At 39.9% G+C, this 22,090-nt stretch overlaps 1 protein-coding gene across 1 annotated transcript in view; it reads left to right on the forward strand.

The window, feature by feature from the left end:
- The first annotated feature begins 285 nt into the window (after positions 1–285).
- Positions 286–22,090, forward strand: part of GDI2 (GDP dissociation inhibitor 2) — a 31,265-nt gene continuing 9,460 nt past the window's right edge. Inside the window, exons 1-4 of the mRNA XM_044762313.2 lie at positions 286–942; positions 13,930–14,037; positions 16,434–16,533; positions 18,892–19,026. Of these exons, the coding sequence (XP_044618248.1) occupies positions 898–942; positions 13,930–14,037; positions 16,434–16,533; positions 18,892–19,026 (388 nt within the window). The 5' untranslated portion in view covers positions 286–897. The remainder of the gene's footprint in view (positions 943–13,929; positions 14,038–16,433; positions 16,534–18,891; positions 19,027–22,090) is intronic.

Consider the following 22,090-nt stretch of genomic DNA (forward strand, 5'->3'; position numbering starts at 1 on the left):
CACAGGGCGAGACATGAGATAAGACGTATGTGATTTCTGAACTCCCTAAAAGACGCTGGGTCCTTTTTCATCAGTAAAGGGAGGCAGGACAGAAAGCAGAACCGAGCAAGTTGCAAACGACAAGACCAGGCGCCGCCGCCGCGGGAGCGCTGGGGGCCGAGCCCGCCGTGGGCCGCAGCGGGGGTCCGGCCGCCAGACGCAATCTCCGGCCCCGCGGGCGGGACCCGGGGCGGCCGCCCGCGCTCCTCGCGCCCGCGCCCGCCTAGACTCTGCACGGCCGGTTCCAGCCCACGTGGCCGCAGCAGGCTCAAAGTCCAAGGGCGGCGGCAGGGCGCGGGGCCCGGGACGCACCTCCGCTCCCGCACGGCGGCGGGAGTAACGAGGCGGACAGCCGCTCTCCGGCCGCGGGCCCGCCCCCTCCCCAGCCCGCGAGGGTCGGCGCACGGCCGCCACCGCCCCCCACCACGGTGGCAAAGCGCCGGCCGGGTAAACGAAATCCATGAAGGGGCGTTCCGCCCTCTTCTCGCGAGAGGTGGGAACGGAAGAAGGGTGGGCGGGCGACGGAACGTGGCCAATGAGAGCGCGGGAAGGGCGTGATCGACGGCCCTCCAGGACTTCCCCTAGGCCGCGCCCCGGCTGCGGAGGCCCAGGTCGCCGCCCGCTCTCCCTCCCCTCCCTGCCCTCCCTCCCCTCCCTGCCCCGCTCTTCTCTTCCCGTCTGAGGTGGCGGCCGGCCTCCTTGCGCTCCAGCTCCGTCTGCCTCTCCTCCCGGCTTCCCTCTTCCCTCGGGCCCGAGACCGCCAGAGCGCTTCCCCGCCCCCTCAGGGTGGCCGCATAACCCCTGCCCCCAGAGTCCTGCGCCGTCTCCTCTGCGCCTCCGTCCTCGCCCTGCCCCGCCATGAATGAGGAGTACGACGTGATCGTGCTGGGCACCGGCCTGACGGTGCGTTCCGGGCGGCGGCGGCGCGGCCGGGGGCCCGGGAGGGCGTGGGGGCCGGCGGGGGTGGGCGGAGGGGAGGCCGGGGGTCGGCCCGCGCGCCTCGCTCGCGCCGCGTGAGGCGAGGCCCACCCGGCAGGCCGCGCCGGCCCCGGGCCTCGGCGTCGCCGCAGAGGTGTCCCGTGCCCGCAGCCCTCGGTGGCGGTTTCGGCTGGCGAGTTCCGGCGCGGGCGGGCGGGCGCGCGCGGGGGCGGGTCCCCGGGTGGGGTGGGGGGATCGTCTCTGAAAGTGGGAGGGAGGCCCAGGAGATGCAAGACCAGTCGAGTAGGCGACTTGACGGATGGTGACGGCGAAACAAAAGTGGGGCGAAAAGGAGAGTTCCGCTGTGCTGCGGAAGGGAGCGTAAGAGCCCGGATCCGGGCATGGATGCTCCCCGCCGGCCTTCGGGTTGGTGGCCTCTCCGGATTGGAAACGGAAAAGCGCCAGGCAGGGTGGGGGAGGGGGAAGCCACGCTCAGTTGCATTTCCTACTTAGTCTGCAGCCGCCGGAGCCAGGCACACGGTTTTGTGACGAGTCGTTGGCTAGTCACTGTTTTGTAATTGTTCGAGTTCAGTTAACTCAAACTTTTTTTGGGAGAAAACTAGTTTTCTTATCCCCCTGCCCGCTCCAAATGAGAAGCATCATCCCTTTCCTTTTAAGCGCCCTCCCATCCCACTGATGGAGCATCTGGAGAACTGGAAATGAGTTTTCTCAAAACTTGCCTCTCAGATGCTTTCTCGCCTGGTCTTTGCCATCTTTTCCTTTTGTTTGGTCTGTCCCCTGAGTCCACTGTTTCATCTGGATGCTTTCGCCTGAGAATTGGCCCGGTGATGGACTGCTAGAGGCCAAGTGCTCTGCTACTATGCTCTCTTCAGGGAGTTAGATAAATCAGGGCCCACAGAAAGAGTGCAGTTGTAATGTGAAGGCAAGGTGTTTCTAACACCGTGGCAAATGGATTTTCCTGGATATTTGTCCGCTTAGAGACCTATAGATAATCTGCAAAATAATGCAGGTGGGTGTTGTATCTTGTAGCACTTCTCGTCGTCCTGTTTTAAGAAAATGAAGCCTGTTCGTCTTGCAAAAGAATTCCATTCTCATTATTAGAATTTTTTTTTTTGAAATTTGAAATTCTGACTTCGGGCTGCTTTGTCTTAATAAGATGAACACTGATGTAAATGTTGTGTATCCTATATAATCTGATCGCAGAGTTCCGAGTCGTTTAATGTAAATCACTGCTTCAGAGTTATTGAAATGCATTGTAATCTTTCAGGATCAAATTAATATTTTTTTCGGGTAACACTCTAAGATAACTTTTCGATTTCTCTAGACAAGAGAAAACTTTCGAACTTCCATTTGGCTGATTTTTTAGGAAAAGGTGGTTAGGAACTAGAACGGCACTTTTCTCGCCTGTCATTTTTCAATTTGTAGTGATTTATGGTGATTGTGGGAGAATACTTATTTCTGAATGCTCCATTATGTTTGACCAGTCCAGAAATAGCCATGTGCCTGGCTGGGAAATAGTATCAAATAGATGAGATTACTTACCTAGAAAGCTGTGTAGTCATTTAGAATGTGAGGTATTGGGTTGAATTTCTTTTTTGGTAGTGAGTTGGAAGATTGTTGGATGCCTAAATGAATAGGCCTACCCACTGCAGGGTTATTTTTTTAATTTTTAAAGTGCCTAATTGGGATTCTGAGCTGAGCTTAGTAGTTTGTGATGGATTTTGCTCATTGGAATGGGCACTGTTGCTGCCAGCATGTTGTAAGAGCCAGTTAGTTCCACTGTTTTTCCACAGTTAGTGCTGGTCTTTCAGATTTGCTCCTGATTAGGTCAGTTGAGCTTGGACAAATGAGTGCAAATCCATAATCATGCAGGTTTCTACATGCCTAGTTCAGAAACATCACTTTGTATCAAAGATAACAGTGTCTTGTATAACAGCCAAGTTAAGATAATGCACTTTAAATTTTCATTAGGTGTTAATTAATTGGATTCATTTGGATTTTTGATGAGTGGGAGATGCATACCTAACTAGAAATCAGACCAATTTCTGCTGTCATTTTATAGCTGTGATAACTTTAATCTCCATGAGTCTTCCTAGATTGTTTTGTGAGGTGTTCTTTGAGGGTTGTATCAATTCGGAACAATCACATTACTACCATCATGGATAGGAGTAGTGGTGATGGGATGGTTTTGATAAGGATAAATCTTGTACCCTCATTTTTAGTGACACAAGGACTTTGATTACTTAAATGCAGAGACCACCAAAGTTAAAAACCCTCAAATTAGAATTAACTTCATTTAGAGTGAACGTGTTTAATTTTCTTAGTTTTTGGTTTATAAATATTTAGTGCCTGAGATTTAAGAACCTAAAAACAGGCATATGCTGTCAGTTATGGGTAGCAAATATTATGTGATGCCAGTGTGTCAGATAATTTTAGTGGAATTAACTTGTTACTTTTAAAATACAGTGGAAGGAAGTGTTGGAGTTTCTCTATGTTGCCTATTGTTGTCATTGTTTTGTATTGATTGTTACATTTAAAATAAGATCGTATTAATCCACAAATATTGATAGTAACATTAATAAAGACAATTTGGTAAAAACTAGAGCAAAATCTCTGCTCTGTCTAGGAGAAATGGAATATTCCATATAATTGAATTTTCTAAGGAATTGAGGGTTATCCCTTTAAAGAACCACAACTTTTAGGTAAAAGCCTTTACAAATGATACCACAATTTCTTTAACAAAGCAAGGAACACAGTTTAATTTAAGATTTCGCATCATGAGGGTTAATTATTGTGTTATGCTGTAACATCATGAAGCCACTGAGACCCAGTGAGCTTTGTAGGAACTTCAGCCCTCCTTACTAAATAGTCTCCGACTGCTTGGCTTCCCGAGTTCTACAGTCTCCTTTTCATCCCCTACGCCCTCTTACTTTGCTGTTAGGCTGGCCACTTTCACTTTCAGCATGTATAGATAACCTCTGGCCACCAGATTTGCTACTTCTGATTGACTTTGGGCTTGGCGATAAATTCGTGAGTCTTAGAAATAGTATGTAAAATAAGAGTAACTAACTCCACAGCTATTTGTGCTTCCCAGAGGTATTTGTTTTGTTTTGTTCTATTTAGTAATTCTAGTAAGGAGTTACGAATAGAAATGTATAGTTCAGTGATATTTAAGCAGATCGTTCTCAGCATTATACGTTTAAAAAATTGTTTTATATCCCAGACATACTTTTCCTCCTTTGTTTTTATTAAAATCTTGTGGTTTCAAAGAGGAGTTTTTGTAGCTGATTTAAAAATCTTGGGGGCCGGCCCCATGGCTGAGTGGTTAAGTTCATGCGCTCTGCTTTAGTGGTCCAGGATTTCGGCAGTTCGGATCCTGGGTGTGGATCTAGTACTGCTTATCAAGCCATGTTGAGATGGTGTCCCACATAGCACAACCAGAGGGACCTACAGCTAGAATATACAACTGTGTACTGGGGGACGTTGGGGAGAAGATGAAAAAAAAAAGAATATTGGCAACAGATGTTCGCTCAGGTGCCAATCTTTAAAAGAAAAAAGTATTAAAAAGACTTAAAAAAATTTAAAAAAAATCTTGGACTGTCATTTAACTTGCCTCCTAGATTTGCTCCTTGAAAATCCTTCCAATACTATATTAGAGTTCTGTAGACACAGGACTTTTTTTTTTTTTGGAAGATTAGCCCTGAGCTGACATCTGCCTCCAATCCTGCTCTTTTTGCTGAGGAAGATTGGCCCTGAGCTAACGTCTGTGCCCATCTTCCTCTACTCTGTATGTGGGACGCCTGCCACAGCATGGCTTGGTAAGTGGTGTGTTAGATCCGCGTCCTGGATCGAACCAGTGAATCTGGGGCCACCGATGCGGAGCGCACAAACTTAACTGCTGCACCGCCTGGGCGGACCTCTCTTTTAACTTTTAATGAGGTGCATTAGAGGGGCAGAGACGTTTTCCTACTCACATTTTTGTGTGCATTTGCTTCCTGTTAGTTTTTTTTCCCCCTCATAACAGAACTTAAAAATACAGAAGGATTTAGAGTTTTAATGGGTGTTTAGTTTGGTCACTTGGAAGTTAAATCAGAATGTTAATGTACTCTGGCTCTACTCCCTTCCAAGCCTAAGTTGCTCTCTAAGTAGGATGCTGGGTGAGCATTAACTTTTGCAGGATACTAGGATACTATTTAGTCCCACTGGCCTTGTAAACACCATTTCGATTATATAGGAACGCCACTCAGGCCACTTCAGTACGTAAGAGGTGCTTCACGTAATGTGTTTAGCTGCTGTCCAAGTGAGTTGCTCTTTGCTTATTGCAGCTCTAGTGTTCTGTGTAGGGTGCTGAAGGGGAGTGAACTTCAGTATCACTGATAATGGTCCTTCCCCCATCCCCACACCCACCTATATAGACATTCTAGAACTTTGATGCAACTGAACTTTAAACAGTTTTATCTGGTTACCTCCTTTTATGTCGCACATGAAATGCCAGAACTTGGATTCTGAGGATGGTTTTATAGTTGTAGTTATTTTGGGTGTGAGTCTGTGTATTCTTGTCCTGCTCAGGATATTTGTGGCTGAGTCAGAATTTAAATGTGGAGTACTCTTCATCTGTTAGATTTAAAAGTAATATGTTGGTTAATATTCATTAATATGTCTCCTGGTAAAAGTTATCAGTATTCTTGATGCATCTGATGAATGGACCAGGTTTTTAATTGCAAAAAAAGGAAATTCATTTCGAGTATTTTCTCTGACTTTAATGTGCTTTGCTTGTTATTCTGTATTCACCACATAGGTAGTTGTAGTAGATTTTAAGTTTAGTTGTTAATTTTGGAAGATATTAAAATTTTAGGATCATTAATGTACACCCTATGCCCAAGATGATTGATAAATTTTACAGTGAATTAATGACTTCATTCCATGTTGTAAAACAAAATTGAAAGTATTACATTTGTGCTACTATGTGTTTTATTCTTTTGGTAATGTAAAAGCAACCTTTTATAGATGGGTTTAGAAGAATCAGTGGACCTGCAGATGTTTAATTGGCCTTTGTCAAGTTTGCTCCAAGTGATGCCTGTAAAGGTAGTTAGCATCAGCTCTTTGTGCTCTGCTGAGTCTTTATATGATTGGGCCCTTGATTAGGCCTCAGCCTTCTGTGCCTCTTGCGTTAGAGCCGCGGTCCAGTGAGCGGGTCATGCTTCCTTGAGGTGGAGTATGAAAAGTTATATATAGAAGCTATGCAACACTCAAAGCTGCTTGCTGTGATTTTGTTTCCAAAAGTTGAACCTTGTAGTCTACTTTTTGTCGGCTGGAAATGTAATTATTTGGTCTTCCTCCGTTTATGTCAAAACCTATTTTTGAGATAGTAAATGTTAATCCACTTTCATATAATATGTTGAACCATATATGTTAGTGTTTCTTTAGAATTTTTTTTTGAACAGGTGACTTGCTTTTGATAATATTAGGGTTGATGTTTGTAGTTGTAAAATACCTTCAGTTGTGTTTATCAAGACATCATTAAGAAAGTGAAAAGGCAAGCCACAGAGTGGAAGAAGGTGTTTGCAATACGTGTAACCAATAAAGGATTTTTATACATCCAGAATGTATGAAGAACTTTTATATAGCAGTAAGAAAAAGACAAAGTCTGTTTTAAAAATGGACAGATAATTTGAATAGGCTCTTATCAAAAGAAGATAACTATAATTATCAGTAAACTATAAAAAAGTGCTCAACCTCATTAGTGGTCAGGAAATGCAAATTAAACCACATCCTAACAAGAATGACTAAAATTAAAAGGACAACACCACAAGTGTTGGGCAAGGATTTGAAACAACAGGAACTTTGTGCAGTGCTGACAAACGTGTCATTTGGTACAACTGTTTTGGAAAGCTCTTTGGCATTATTTCCTGAAGTTGAACATACTTGGACTCTTCTTGATATATGGCCAACAAAAGCAGACATAAAAGACAATGTTGAGAATGTTTATAGAGCATTATTTGTAATAGTCAAAAACTGGAAACTACCCAGATGTCGGTCAGTAGTAGGATGGATAAATACATTGTGGTATATCTGTGTGGTATATTCATTCAACAGAATCCTCTACAGCTTTGTTCCCCAGAGTGTGGTCCATGGATCAACTGTTTGTGCAACACCTTAGAGCTTACTAGAAATGCGGACGGTTAGGCTTCACCCCAGATATACCGGATCACAGTCTCCATTTTAACATCCCCTGGTGATTCTTATGTTTAGTATTAAAGTTTGAGCAGCTCTGCTTTAGTTGTGGTTCTTGAAATTGGTCCTGGCCCAGCAGCATCACCTGGGAACTGGTGAGAAATGCAAATTCTCGGGCCCCACCCCAGTCCTGCTGACTCAGAAACTCTGGGGCTGGGACCTGGCAGTCTATTTTAAACAAGCCATCCAAGTGATGTGGATGCAAACTGAATTTTGAGAATCTGTTTAGAATTTACATTTCTAACAAGTTCACAGGTGATACCAAAGCCGGAAGCACACTTTGAGATCCACTGCTTGCACGGTTAGCAAACCTTCTGTGAAGGTTCGGATAGTCAGTATTTTAGATTTTGCAGGCCAGGTCTCTGTCACAACTGCAGTTCTGTGGTACAGTGAAAACGGCCATGGACAATGTGTAAATGAGTGGGCATGGGTGTTTATCAGTAAAACTGTTTACAAAAATAACCTGCAGGCTGCATTTGGCCGGAGTACTTTAGGGACCCCTGCTCTATGGCAATGAGAGTAAGTAAATTCTGATTACACACAAAACATGGTGAATCTTGTAAACATAATGTTGACTAAAAGGTGTATACAGAAAGTATATACTGCATGATTCCATTCAGTCAGAGTTCAAAAACAGGCAGAACAAACCTTTACTCTTAGAAGTTATGAGAGTGGCTGGGAGTGAGGGGCTGGCTATGACTAGAACAGGGCATGAGGTGGCCTTCTGGAGTGCTCACGATGCATGTTTCTTGATCCAAGTAGCAAATGATACACACTCCTGGAGTAAAGTTTGAATCCAATAGTAAGTAATTTAAAAAATACTGGGGCCGCTCCGTGGCTGAGTGGTTAAGTTGGCGCACTCCGCTTCAGCGGCCTGGGGCTTTGCCGGTTCAGATCCTGGGCGTGGACATGGCACCGCTCATCAGGCCATGCTGAGGCGGTGTCCCACATAGCACAACCAGAAGGGCCTGCAATTAGAATATACGACTATGTACTGGGGGGCTTTGGGGAGAAGAAGAAGAAAAAAAAGATTGGCAACAGATATTAGCTCTGGTGCCAGTCTTTTTTTAAAAAAACCTAAAATGAATAGATATATTTTGGAGGAAAATTTGAAATATGTATGAATTTTAAAAATAAAGGTTTCAAAGTCAGAATTTTAGAGGAATGAGATTATTTTCTGCTATCTAGGGTCTTTTGATAAATTTGTGAAGTACTAAGGATTTATGAAGATACATGGAATTTCCTTTGTCTTTTTTAAAAAATAAAGCTCTGATCACCAAAACCCTGGCATAATGGTTTTGAGTGAATGTGTATCCCATCTCTGTTTCTTCTCATTAATTCATTGATTGTATTCTTTCTTATTGCCCCTCCCCCACCCCATCTTGATTTGATATGTCTTAGTATATCCACGCTTTATTTATCTTTTTCCTGGGAGTGGTCCTTTATAATCCTCTGTTGACTGTCACTTTATTAATGGTTTTCCTCAATGCTTCCTGTAGGGCTCTAGTTCTCAAACCCTTTAGTCTCAGAATCTGTTTACGCTCTTAAAAATTGAGGACGCGGAAGAGCTTTTGTTTATAATGGTTATATCTGTCAATATTTATCATATTAGAAATCAACACTGAGAAATTAAAAAAAATTTTTTATTAATTCACTTAAAGATAACAATGATGAGCCCATTATGTGTTAATATGAATGACAGTTCTTTTGAGTGTAACTATTTTCCAAAACAAAAAAATGTGTGGGAAGAGTCATTTGTTTTACATTTTCTGCGCATCTCTTGAATGTCTGGCTTACAAGATAGCTGGATTATCATATCTGTTTGTGTGTTCAGTCTTTTGTTATACATTGTCTTAGCTGAAGTATATGAAGAAAATCAGGGGGCCAGCCCCGTGACAAAGTGGTTAAGTTCGTGCGCTCTGCTTTAGTGGCCCAGGGTTTCACTGGTTCATATCCTGGGCGCGGACCTAGCACCACTCACCAAGCCGTGCTGAGGTGGCATCCCACATATCACAACTAGAAGGACCTGCACCTGTGTACTGAGGAGCCTTTGGGAGGAAGAAGAAAAGAAAAGAAAAGAAAAGATTGGCAACACATGTTGGCTCAGCTGCCAATTGGAAAAAAATAAATTAGAAAAGAAAATCAGGCCTTATACAGATGTGTAGCTAGAAAAAGGAAGAGTATTTTAATAGTCTTTCAGATTGTTGTGGATATTCTTTGATTTCTACCAAAACACAGGTGTTTGGAAGATTGATTGCAATATGAAATCTGAAACCACATCAGTGAACATTTCACATTCTGTTACATTAAAATCCATTAATCTAGCTTGTGCTTTGAATTCCTCTTTTTATCTCCCTGCATGATTTTGTAACATCATTCATTGGTCATTTGGAACATAGTGCTTTACTGAGTAATGCAGATCTTCCAAATTGTTGACACATTTCATTATACACTACCAGAAACTGGTATTTGTTAATAATATCGCTGATATTCTCAGAAAAGTCCGTTAAGTATTGAGGACTTGATGTGCTTATGGTGGTAGATGTAAGTTTTCCAAAATCCAAATTTTCATTCAACATTCTGACTTTTTGTTTTTGGTAACATATACTGTCACTTATTTTCCTTGATGTTTATTTTTGAGAAAATGTCTGCCAGATTCCTAAGTCTGAGTAATTGTGGTTTGTCAGTCAGTTGTACTTTCAAATAAAAATGATGATCCATGAGGGCCTGGCACCGTGGTATGGTAGTTAAGTTCAACATGCTCTGCTTTGGCTGCCTGGGTTCGTGGGTTCAGATCCCAGGCACAGATCTACACCACTTGTCAGCCGTGCTGTGGCGGTGACCCACATATAAATTGGAGGAACATTGGCACAGCTGTTAGCTCAGGGCTAATCTTAAAGATTGGCAACGGATGTTTGCTCAGGGCTAATTTTCCTCAGGAAAAAAAGATCCCTGCAAAAAGTTGCTAGTTCAGCTTACAAATCAATCCCACAAAAGGTTTTCCTTGAGCCAGAATTGCTTTATAGGTACTTCCCACTTTGTCACAGAGAATATGAAAAAGATGGGTATTCAAGGATGGGTGTACATTTAACAGAGGTAATTTTTTTTCTTTTGTATATGTGTTTTGTTTACTTTCACAGATGCATTTGAACACAGCTTTCTATTAAAGAATTTTTATACATTTGGAAATCTTTGTCTTAAAAATATCTAATACTTAGAGTAATTAATAAAAAACCCTGGTATTCTTTGCAGAATCTCTGTAGTTTATCTGAAGTTGTTTATGACCCTTTTACTATTTGCCATTATTCACCTCCATGAATGCTTTGTCCTTAACAAATGTGTACCCATAGTTCAGTAACTAACCTGTCAGTGTGAGGTACACTGTGTGTATGTAAGTTTATGAGATGGTCTCTCTGGTAGATGTCTACTTAAAATTTATTTCTTGAATGCCACAACTGTATTATCTTTTTCTCTCATTTTGTAATCTTTGGGAATTCTAAGTTAAAAGACTAAGTACAGAATACAGAATCAATGTGGACATTTCATAATGTCAGGATCACTTCTTTTGATAGAAATACTGAGACTTAGCATGACACAGAAGGCTAAAGCTTCATTATCATGCAATAATGATGTTATAGATGATTTAATCACTGATTCTTGAGCAAAGGTAGATGAGTGCAGAATAGGGTAGCCCTGTAAGAAACAAATTTATTGCAATTACTATCTTATTATAGTACTCAATGAAATTTTTTTAATTAAGATTATGATAGTTTACAACCTTGTGAAATTTCAGTTGTACATTATTGTTTGTCATTCATGTTGTAGGTGCACCACTTCACCCTTTGTGCCCACCCCCCAACCCCCCTTTCCCCTGGTAACCACTAATCTGTTCTCTTTGTCTACGTGTTTAACTTGCACATATGAGTGGAGTCATACAGAGATTGTCTTTCTCTATTTGGCTTATTTCAGTTAACATAATACCCTCAAGATCCATCCATGTTGTTGTGAATGGGGCGATTTTATCCTTTTTTATGGCTGAGTAGTATTCCATTGTATGTATATACCATATCTTCTTTATCCAATCATCAGTTGATGGGCACTTAGGTTGCTTCCATGTCTTTGCTATTGTAAATAATGCCGCAATGAACATAGGGGTGCATGGGACTTTTGGAATTGCTGATTTCAAGTTCTTTGGATAGATACCCGGTAGTGGGATGGCTGGATCGTATGGTATCTCTATTTTTAATTTTTTGAGAAATCTCCATACTGTTTTCCATAGTGGCTGTGCTAGTTTGCATTCCCACCAGCAGTGTATGAGGGTTCCTTTTTCTCCACAACCTCTCCAACATTTGTTACTATTTGTTTTAGTTATTTTTGTCATTCTAATGGGTGTAAGGTGATATCTTAATGCAGTTTTGATGTGCATTTCCCTGATGATCAGTGATGATGAGCATCTTTTCATGTGCCTATTGGCCATCCATGCATCTTCTTTGGAGAAATGTCTGTTCATGTCTTCTGCCCATGTTTTGATTGGGTTGTTTGATTTTTTGTTGTTGAGTTGTGTGAGTTCTTTATATAGTATGGAGATTAACCCTTTGTCGGATATATGACTTGCAAATATTTTTTCCCAATTGTTGGGTTGTTTTTTTCTTTCAATCCTGTTTTCCCTTGCCTTGAAGAAGCTCTTTAGTTTGATGAGGTCCCATTTGTTTATTCTTTCTGTTGTTTCCCATGTCTGAGAAGACATGGTGTCCAAAAAGATCCTTTTGATACTGATGTCAAAGAGTGTACTGCCTATATTTTCTTCTAGAAGCCTTATAGTTTCAGTTCTTACCTTTAGGTCTTTGATCCATTTTGAGTTTTTGTGAATGGTGAAAAAGAATGGTCAATTTTTGTTCTTTTACATGTGGTTTTCCAGTTTTCCAAGCACAATTGGTTGAAGAGACTTTCTTTTCTCCATTGTATGCTCTCAGCTCCTTTGTCGAAGATTCGCTGTCCATAGATGTGTGGTTTTATCTCTGAGCTTTCCATTCTGTTCCATTGATGTGTGCACTTGTCTTTGTACCAGTACCATGCTGTTTTGATTACTGTAGCTTTGTAGTATGCTTTGAAGTCAGGGATAGTGATGCCTCCAGCTTTGTTCTTTTTTCTCAGGATTGCTTGAGTGATTCGGGGTCTTTTGTTGCTCCATATGAATTTTAGGATTCTTTGTTCTATTTCTGTAAAGAATGTCATTGGGATTCTGATTGGGATGGCATTGAATCTGTAGATTGCTTTAGGTAGTATGGACATTTTAACTATGTTTATTCTTCCAATCCATGTGCATGGAATGTCTTTCCATCTCTTTATGTCGTCATCCATTTCTTTCAGGAAAGTCTTGTAGTTTTCATTGTATAGGTCTTTCACTTCCTTGGTTAAATTTACCCCAAGGTATTTTATTCTTTTTGTTGTGATTATGAATGGAATTGTGTTCTTGAGTTCTTTTTCTGTTAGTTTGTTGTTAGAGTATAGAAATGCTACTGATTTATGTATGTTGATTTTATACCCTGCAATTTTGTAGTTGTTGATTATTTCTAATAGTTTTCCAATGGATTCTTTGGGGTTATATTTGAGATCATGTCATCTGCAAACAGTGAGAGTTTCACTTCTTCATTGCCTATTTGGATTCCGTTAATTTCTTTTTCCTGCCTAATTGCTCTAGCCAAAACCTCCAGTACTGTGTTGAATAAGAGTGGTGAGAGTGGACACCCTTGTCTTGTTTTTGTTCTCAGAGGGATGGCTTTCAGTTTTTGCCCATTGAGTATGATGTTGCCTGTGGGTTTGTCATATATGCCCTTTATTATGTTGAGGTACTTTCCTTCTATACCCATTTTATTGAGAGGTTTTATCATAAATGGATCTTGGATCTTGTCGAATACTTTCTCTGCATCTATTGAGATGATCATGTGGTTTTTGTTTCTCATTTTGTTAATGTAGTGTATCACGTTGATTGACTTGCAGATGTTGAATCATCCCTGTGTCCCTGGTATAAATCCCACTTGATCATGGTGTATGGTCTTTTTAATGTATTGCTGTATTTGGTTTGCCAGAATTTTGTTGAGGATTTTTGCATCTATGTTCATCAGTGATATTGGCCTGTAGTTTTCCTTCTTTGTGTTGTCTGTGTCTGGGTTTGGGATCAGGGTGATGTTGGCTTCATAGAATGTGTTAGGAAGTGCTCCACCTTCTCAATTTTCTGGAATAGTTTGAGAAGGATAGGTATTAAATCTTCTTTGAATGTTTGGTAGAATTCTAACAGAGGTAATTTTTAATGCTCCATCAAGGATCTTCTTAAGTGAGATTGGCCTTGTTTTTTGAAACTGTGAGTGCCTGGTGGTGAAGAATATAATGACTAATGCAGTGTAGAGCCACTGCCTTGATTTGTTTTATCCACCATTGATCTTGCACCATCAGTGCACACGTCAAAAGAGTGAATAATGTCTTAGTGTCACTATGAAAGTAGTTCTAACCTTGGGACGCATAGGGGTCCACAGACCACATTTTGAACCCTGGTTGCTTTAGGTCTTTGTCCTTAAATTACATCATATATTGCACATATCTAACTGTTAATTACTCAAAGAACGTTTAATGATAGCCTTTTTTCAAAAAATTCAGTATCTATTTGAAATGTGGTGTAGCACTTTCCTTCTTTTGAAAATACTTATGCTTTCCCTGTAGGAATGTATCCTGTCAGGTATAATGTCGGTGAATGGAAAGAAAGTTCTTCACATGGATAGAAACCCATATTATGGAGGAGAAAGTGCATCTATTACTCCTCTGGAAGATGTAAGTATTAGAATAAATTAATATGCCTTTCATAATTTGAATCTTTTACTGGTGAATCTCAACTTTACTCCTTATACATGGTTTTAATTTTGTTTCGTTAAATATGTTATCTGCATCATCATAATTTTTCAGGAGCTCCTAGTTTGGGGCTTGTAGAAATTTCAGTTTAAATTTTGACCTTTGTTACCCTCTGGAGCAGTTATCTGTTAACTCTCAGAGTTAATAGAGTGTAGACTCGGGGGCCGGCCCCGTGGTCGCATGGTTAAGTTCGCGTTCTCCACTTTGGCGGCCCAGGGTTTCACCTGTTCGAATCCTGGGCGTGGACATGGCTCTGCTCGTCAAGCCATGCTGAGGCAGTGTCCCACATGCCACAGCTAGAAGGACCCACAACTAAAAATGCACAGCTCTGTACCGGGGACCTTTGGGGAGAGAAAGGAAAAAATAAAAATCTTTAAAAATATTAAAAAAACAATAGAGTGTAGACTCAGCAGAGTGCATAGAGGATCACCTGTTGCTGAAGACCTGATGTATGCCAGGCACACTGCCCACGGGCTTTCCACGTGGTCTTATTTATTCTCCCAGTCACTCAAAGAGATTTTATCCCCATTTTTCAGATGACAGAATGGTCTCTGTGGGGTTGAAATCCCCGAGAAGTGTTATGAACCCAGGCTCTGTGTCTCCAGAGCTTAGCTCCTTTCCCTGTACTGCTTTGCTTCCTACTTTTTTAGAATATGGGCACATGAAGCATTTCCAAAGGGTGTTTTACTAAATGTATTTATTTCTCTGTGTGAGGTTTGTTCAACATCCACATGCATGGATATGAGCTGTACTGTGCCTCATAGGAGATATATAGATATCATCAGTTACTTTTTTTTTTTTTAGGATTTTATTTCCCCTTTTTCTCCCAAAGTCCCCCGGTACATAGTTGTATATTTTTGGTTGTGGGTCCTTCTAGTTGTGGCTTGTGGGATGCCACCTCAGCATGGCTTGATGAGCAGTGCCACGTCCGTGCCCAAGATCTGAACTGGTGAAACCCCCGGCCGCCAAAGCGGAGCGCACCAACTTAACCACTCAGCCACAGGGTCGGCCCCGTTCATCAATTACTTTTTAAATAATGACTTTGATAAAATAAATTTCATATTTATATCAAAAAGTTTTTTCTATATGGGGCATACAGAAAAGTTGAAAGAATATAATACCAGTGGATCAAAAACCTTCCATATGGATTTAGCAGTTACCATTTTGCTATATTTGCTTCATGTCTGCCTTTTTGTTATTGGTTTTGAACCATTGAAAGTAATAGACACCATGATACTTGAACTAAATATTTCAGCATTCATCTACTAAGAATAACATTTTTCCTACATAATCATAATACCATTACCACGTTTAAGAAAATTAACGATATCCATATGATACTCAAATTTCCCAGTGATTCCAAGAATGTCTTATATTGCCATGTAGTTGTGTGTTTTTTTAAACCAGTTTAAGCATTGCCTTTGGTGGTGTTTCTCTTTATTCTCTTATTCTACAAAAATCTCCCCAGTGCTTTTTTTGGGAAAAGTCTAGGCCAGTTTCTAAGAAAGTATTGTTGGGTCCTTCATGTTGCATCACATCAGGAGGCACATAATGTCTGGTTGCCCCTCACTATTCATGATGCTGAGTTTGACCCTGGGTGAAGTGATGCCCACCACATCTCTTCATTGTAAATAGTCTGTGCAGTGATACGGTGATATGTTGGCGCCATTCCTCCTACACCTAATATAATCTTCAGTAAGACGAGCAAAGCTGTCTTCGTGTGTGTGTGTTGTGTGTCTCAAGGACTTGGAGATTTTTATTGAGTAAATACATAGCAGGTTTGCTTATTCTCTTCCACCTTAGCAATAGAATTCATGAGTTTGAATGAATATTCTCACATTTTAAACTGCAAGCTTCTTTTTATCTAGAGCTCCTAATCAACTCATAAATTTATAAATTAACTGCAAATTTATTTTTAACTCCTTACATAACTACGAAAGCAAAATTAAGCCTTCGTTAACTTTTTATTCAGGAGAGAATGAGTTTAAATGATGTCTACAAATAATAAGGGATGTTTCTGCAGAACTAATGTGTTGCCGACAATGTATTTTGTATTCTTGCTTTTCTGCTAGTAAAAAGCAAACACATACCACCTCTGCAATATTTATTTTAGCTTTCACTAGCTTAGTAATATATTTAATTTACATATATAGGAACTTTGCTGAGAATTTTATCTGATTAAAAATGAAACATCCTTATACTTTACCTCATATTAGTGGTATTTAGTTATAGCAAAACCACTTCATCAAAAAATAGTTGCATAGCTTAATGAAAACTAAATTTTGTTACATTATGGGTATTTTTTGTTTTGGTTTTAGTTATACAAAAGATTTAAAATCCCAGGAGCACCACCGGCGTCCATGGGCAGAGGAAGGGACTGGAATGTTGACCTAATTCCCAAGTTCCTTATGGCTAATGGTAAAGAATTCTAACTTAAATTTATGACAGTACGTTGAATCCAATTTAAAAGTAGAAACTAATGCTTGACAGAGAGTAGTATTTGGGGTATGTGGAAACGGATTTTGTTGAATGGAGACAGTATGGTGAGTAATATGGCCCATCAGAGGTGTCTAGAGTCACAAAGTTGAGAATGGAGGGAAGGGGGGTGACTTATTAGTAATTGGTTCTGGAGAAGGAAAATTAGGATGTGGCACAATTCATACCAAAATTGTAAGCATTTATAATGGACTTTCCTCCTGATGCTTCAGTGACAGCCTTAGGTAACTAGACCTTCAGGAACAGCCTTATTAATGTTTTTCTAGTTTCTAGGCTTTTAACATCATTTTATCATGTTTACTTTTTTGCATATTTTTAATTAGAGGAGCTCCGTATCTTTTAAAATTGCTCTGATATTTAGTACCTTTTTCAGAGATGACATTTGAAAAACTAAATTGTTGGTATAAGTCTATTTATTTATGTCCGATGAAATAAAGTATGTGCCACCCTTTCTCTTTTTTTTGAGCTTATTTTGTAGTTCATTTTAATGGAAAGATCTTATTTGTATTTTCTCTGAAATTTAAAGTTAACTGACTGAACTCTCTTGAGGTAAATTGTAAACACGAAATTTTTTATACAGTTATGCGTTGCTTAACAACAGGGCTATGTTCTGAGAAGTGTGTCTTCAGGTGATTTCATCATTATGCGAACATCACAGACTGTACTTACACAATCCTAGGTGATATAGCCTACTACACACCTAGGCTCTATGGTACTAATCTCATGGGACACCATCCTGTATGACCAAAATGATGTTATGTGGCGCATGACTATATAAGTAATAAAATTATTTTATTAAAATTTTATTAACACCGATAAGCAGAAAAGAAAGAAAATTTTCATGGCCAAATTGTTACCATTTAGAATCATGGTTAATATTTTGGTGTATAACCTGCTGGGCTATGCGTATATATGTATTTCGTTTTCTTTTTTCTTCCCCAGTTAACATGTTTTTCAACCAATATATTGTGAACGTTTGACAGAGAGAGGGAGAGAGTGTGTGTGTGTGATGAACCTCATTGTATACTCCTGGAAGTGTACTATGGGGATAAAGGCAATTATTTTTAAGGCTTTTCCTTTATGTTGCCAATTTTACTTTTACCAGTAGACCATGAGACTGCATCTTTCCCAGTACCTTTACCAAGCCCAGATATTAGTCATTTTAGTTTTTGTCATTTTGTCATATTAAAATTTTAGGCAAAATAATGGATTTAAAAAAATATCTATTTGTTAGTGGGTGAAATGATTTCTAGATGTTTACTGGCTTTCCTATTCTTTAGTGAATTGGCCAGCCCTGGGCTTTGCATATTTTTCTGTTGAGATTTCGTATTTTTCCTTACCGATGTGAAAGAGCTATTAAATCCCCTTTTAGGCCCAGCCCTGGTGGTCTAGGGTTAAGATGCAGGCTTTCACTGCCTCGGCCTGGTTCCATTTCCTGGTCAGGGAACCACACCACTTGTCTTTCAGTTGTCATACTGTGGTGGCTGCATGCTACTATGACGCTGAAAGCTATGCCACCAGTATTTCAAATACCAGCAGGGTCACCCATGGTGGACAGGTTTCAGCAGAGCTTCCAGACTAGACAGACTAGGAAGAAGGACCTGGCCACCCACTTCTGAAAAAGTTGGCCCTGAAAACCCTATGAATATCTGGCAGCATAAAGCTTTCCTCAGTACTTGTTCTCAAAAAAAAAAAAAAAATTTTTTTTGACCTTCATAGTATATTTATCGTTTCAAATGAGCTTTAAAATAGTTTTGTTTGGTTTCTTAAAGAAGTTTACTATTTTTAATATACCAAAATTTCTTTGGTTTATAGGCAGGTAATATTTTTAATTGTATGCCTTTTTCTTTATCTGAAATTAATGTTCATTTTAATAAATATAAATGGACTTAGAAACTGAAAAGCACAAATTCCTGAAAAATTTTGCCTGTGAGTTGCCTCTCTTCAAAATACAATAGGAACTTTAAAGAAACCTAAACCCATTTGCAATAGTACTATAATTCTAAACCTCATACCTCTAACAATTATTGTGTAGCTTTTATAAAAGCAAGTTGATAAAGTTATTCACCATGAAGTTGTAACATTTAGAAAAATACTTCTAAATATGTGCATTCTGATTGTCTCACTTAAAACACGGCTTTGGAGACTTTTTGTAGAAGTTATTGGACAATGTTAAGAAAAAATGGGAAGCCATTAGTGTAAGTAAATGTACTTTTATTTCTGCTAAGTTTTGAAGGGAGTAAGGTTTAAGTTACAGTTTGAATTATGTGACTGTTACAGGTCAGCTGGTGAAGATGCTGCTTTATACAGAGGTCACTCGCTATCTGGATTTCAAAGTGACTGAAGGGAGCTTTGTCTATAAGGGAGGGAAAATCTACAAGGTTCCTTCCACTGAAGCGGAAGCCCTGGCATCTAGTAAGTAATTTTATTTTCTCAGAATATTAAGATTTTATAATAGAAAGGAATTGTAGAGATAAAATTTAAGGTCCCTCACATCAACCTTCCATCCACTTACTGAGTCGACAAAGCTGTACTGGGTGTATTACTGCCAGACACTGTTTTAGGCAGTTGAGAGTATGTCAGTACACACAAGGTTCAAGCACTCCTATTCTTTTGAAACTTAGAGAGAGTTTAAGTGACCATCTCTAGATCACGTAGCTTGTTGCTGGTGAATCTGAGCCTATTTAGGTTTAGTAGTGTGCTCTTTTCATAATAGTAATTTGTGAGAGTGATTGGGTTTATTTTTTCTTTTAGTGTTTCCTGTGTGCTAGGTTCTGTGCTAAACATGTATTCATTTTTTTTTTTAAAGATTTTATTTTTTCCTTTTTCTCCCCAAAGCCCCCCAGTACATAGTTGTATATTTCTCATTGTGGGTTCTTCTAGTTGTGGTATGTGGGACGCTGCCTCAGCGTGGTTTGATGAGCAGTGCCATGTCCGCGCCCAGGATTCGAACCAACGAAACACTGGGCCGCCTGCAGCGGAGCATGCGAACTTAACCACTCGGCCACGGGGCCAGCCCCACATGTATTCATTTTTTAATTTGACTTTTGAAACACTTTCATGAGGTAGGGTTTCCATTTTTTAGATGAGGAAACTCTGGCCTGAAATCACCTAGGTAGTAAGTGGCGGGATTGGAATTGAAACCCTAGTGGTTTGATCAGAGCCGGTGTGTACTCGATCACTGTCACAGGCTGATCTCTTGTACTGTGTTACCCAACCTGCCAGGAGAGAAAAGAACTCCCTTGTGGCAAAACTGGTCTTCTAGGTGGTGCTGTTGTCATTTTTCAGCATCTCTGTTTTTAGGAGTTCCCAGTGAGTCTGGAGTGATTTTATTCTCTGCCCAAAATATCCTCTATTGGCTCACCCAAGATTCCTGGTTATCATTTTCTATTTCCATCTCTCTCTCAAACAGCAAACACCCCTAGAAAAGACCTTTTGTCTTTTAAGGTGTGCAGCTGTGCAGATGTTTGAGGCAGGATGAATTTGTGTAACTAAAGGGTGGATAGTGTTGCATAGTAAGTGCTCTGTGGAGTTTAGAGGAGGGAGCGTTTGCACTGGGAGAATAGATGAAATGCCAGTAAGTATTCTGGCATAAGTGTGGAAAAGTTTTCTCACCTAAAAAACCTAAGTTGAATTATTTTGTCACTTTCTCTATTTACTTCTTGCTATTAGGGGAGAAAACACTGGGCATAAAATGTTGAAAGACACTAGCCAGAAAGTAAAAAAATACCACTGACAATTGTGGTGAGGTTAGGATTGACAGTTGGGGATGGAAAGGAATGGCTCCTGATTAAATTGAGAGGAGTCAGTGGTATAATCATGGGTTAGAAATTATTTCACTTGGGGCTGGCCCTGTGCCTGAGTGATTGGGTTTGCGCGCTCTGCTTTAGTGGCCCAGGGTTTCGCTGGTTTGAATCCTGGATGCAGACATGGCACTGCTCACCAGGCCATGCTGAAGTGGCGTCCCACATCCCACAACTAAAATACACAACTTTGTACCAGGGTGCTTTGGGAGAAAAAGGAAAAATAAAATCTTTAAAAAAAAAAAGTTATTTCAATTATATAAATCTTCTAAATGACCATAAGTTTAATCCAAATAAAGTATTTTGATAGAAATAAGAGTTTAAGAGTTTGAGTAGAATCCTTTTAAACAAAGTTTGTGTTTTTTATTTTAAATTTTTATTCTCTCTGGGAGCTCTTATCTGTATTAATAGCTTCAGCTGCTTCTTTCACTTAATAAAAGTTGAAGGACTTAGCTTTTGGCAGTTTTATTTTCCCCTTTTTGATTTAATTTTTTCAAACATGTAAAACATTTACATGACTTGAAAGTGAAAATTATATCAAAGGATGTATTTAGAATCTTATTCTTATCTACACCACTCCATTTTTTCCATCCTGATACTAATCATTTTTACTTGTTTATGGTTTATCCTTAGGTTTCTTTTCACAAAAATAAGCAAATATGTCAATGTATATTTTTTAAGTTTAGGTGTATTGAGGTATAATTTACATACTGTAGGATTTACCTGTGTTAATATGCAGTTTTATGAATTTTTACCAAATCACTGCCTTATCAGTGGCTTTTTTATATGAATGGATAGGATTTTCAAGTTGGAATGGCAGACAAGAAAATTCTAGGCAGAGTGAATGAATGGGGTAAGGAAAAGTTTAGAGGTGGGAAGTTCAAGAGAAAGATAAAAACAAATAATTTTATAATTTTAGTAATAGCTAACTTTTTTAACATTATGTGTGGGCATGTATGTACTAAGTACTTTATGCATATTATCTGACTTTATTTTATATAGTCTTTCACTACAACCCTGTGAGATGTGGGTGCTATTATCTTTATTTTACAGATGGGAAAATGAGGTATGTGGGTGTGAAAGAAGAGCTCAGAGTAGCATAGCTCATGACTGGTAGAACTGGTTTGAAGCCAGATTTATCTGACTCTAAAACCCCATGTTCTTTTTTTTTTTTTTTAAAGATTTTATTTTTCCTTTTTCTCCCCAAAGCCCCCCAGTACATAGTTTTATGTTCTTCATTGTGGGTCCTTCTAGTTGTGGCGTGTGGGACGCTGCCCCAGCGTGGTTTGATGAGCAGTGCCATGTCCGCGCCCAGGATTTGAACCAACGAAACACTGGGCCGCTTGCAGTGGAGCGCGAGAACTTACCCACTCAGCCACGGGGCCAGCCCCTAAAACCCCATGTTCTTAACCACTGTCTTATATGGTATATAAATAGAGCTTTTTAGTATTTTAACAAGTATCACATACCCTCTAATTCTTTTTTTTCTTCATGCTAAACATTTCTAGTTCCTGTGATCGTTTCTCATATAATATGCTATGTAGATGTCTTGGCCACTTTTCTTTGGAGATTCTCTGATTTGCCAAGATCATTCTGTACATAACAGTATTGCAGCCAGACTGGACATAATACTCCAGATGTTGTCTGCTTGCTCAGTGTCAGTGGGACTATTTCTT

The sequence above is a fragment of the Equus asinus genome, chromosome 29, assembly GCF_041296235.1.
Source record: "Equus asinus isolate D_3611 breed Donkey chromosome 29, EquAss-T2T_v2, whole genome shotgun sequence".
Lineage (NCBI taxonomy): Eukaryota > Metazoa > Chordata > Mammalia > Perissodactyla > Equidae > Equus > Equus asinus.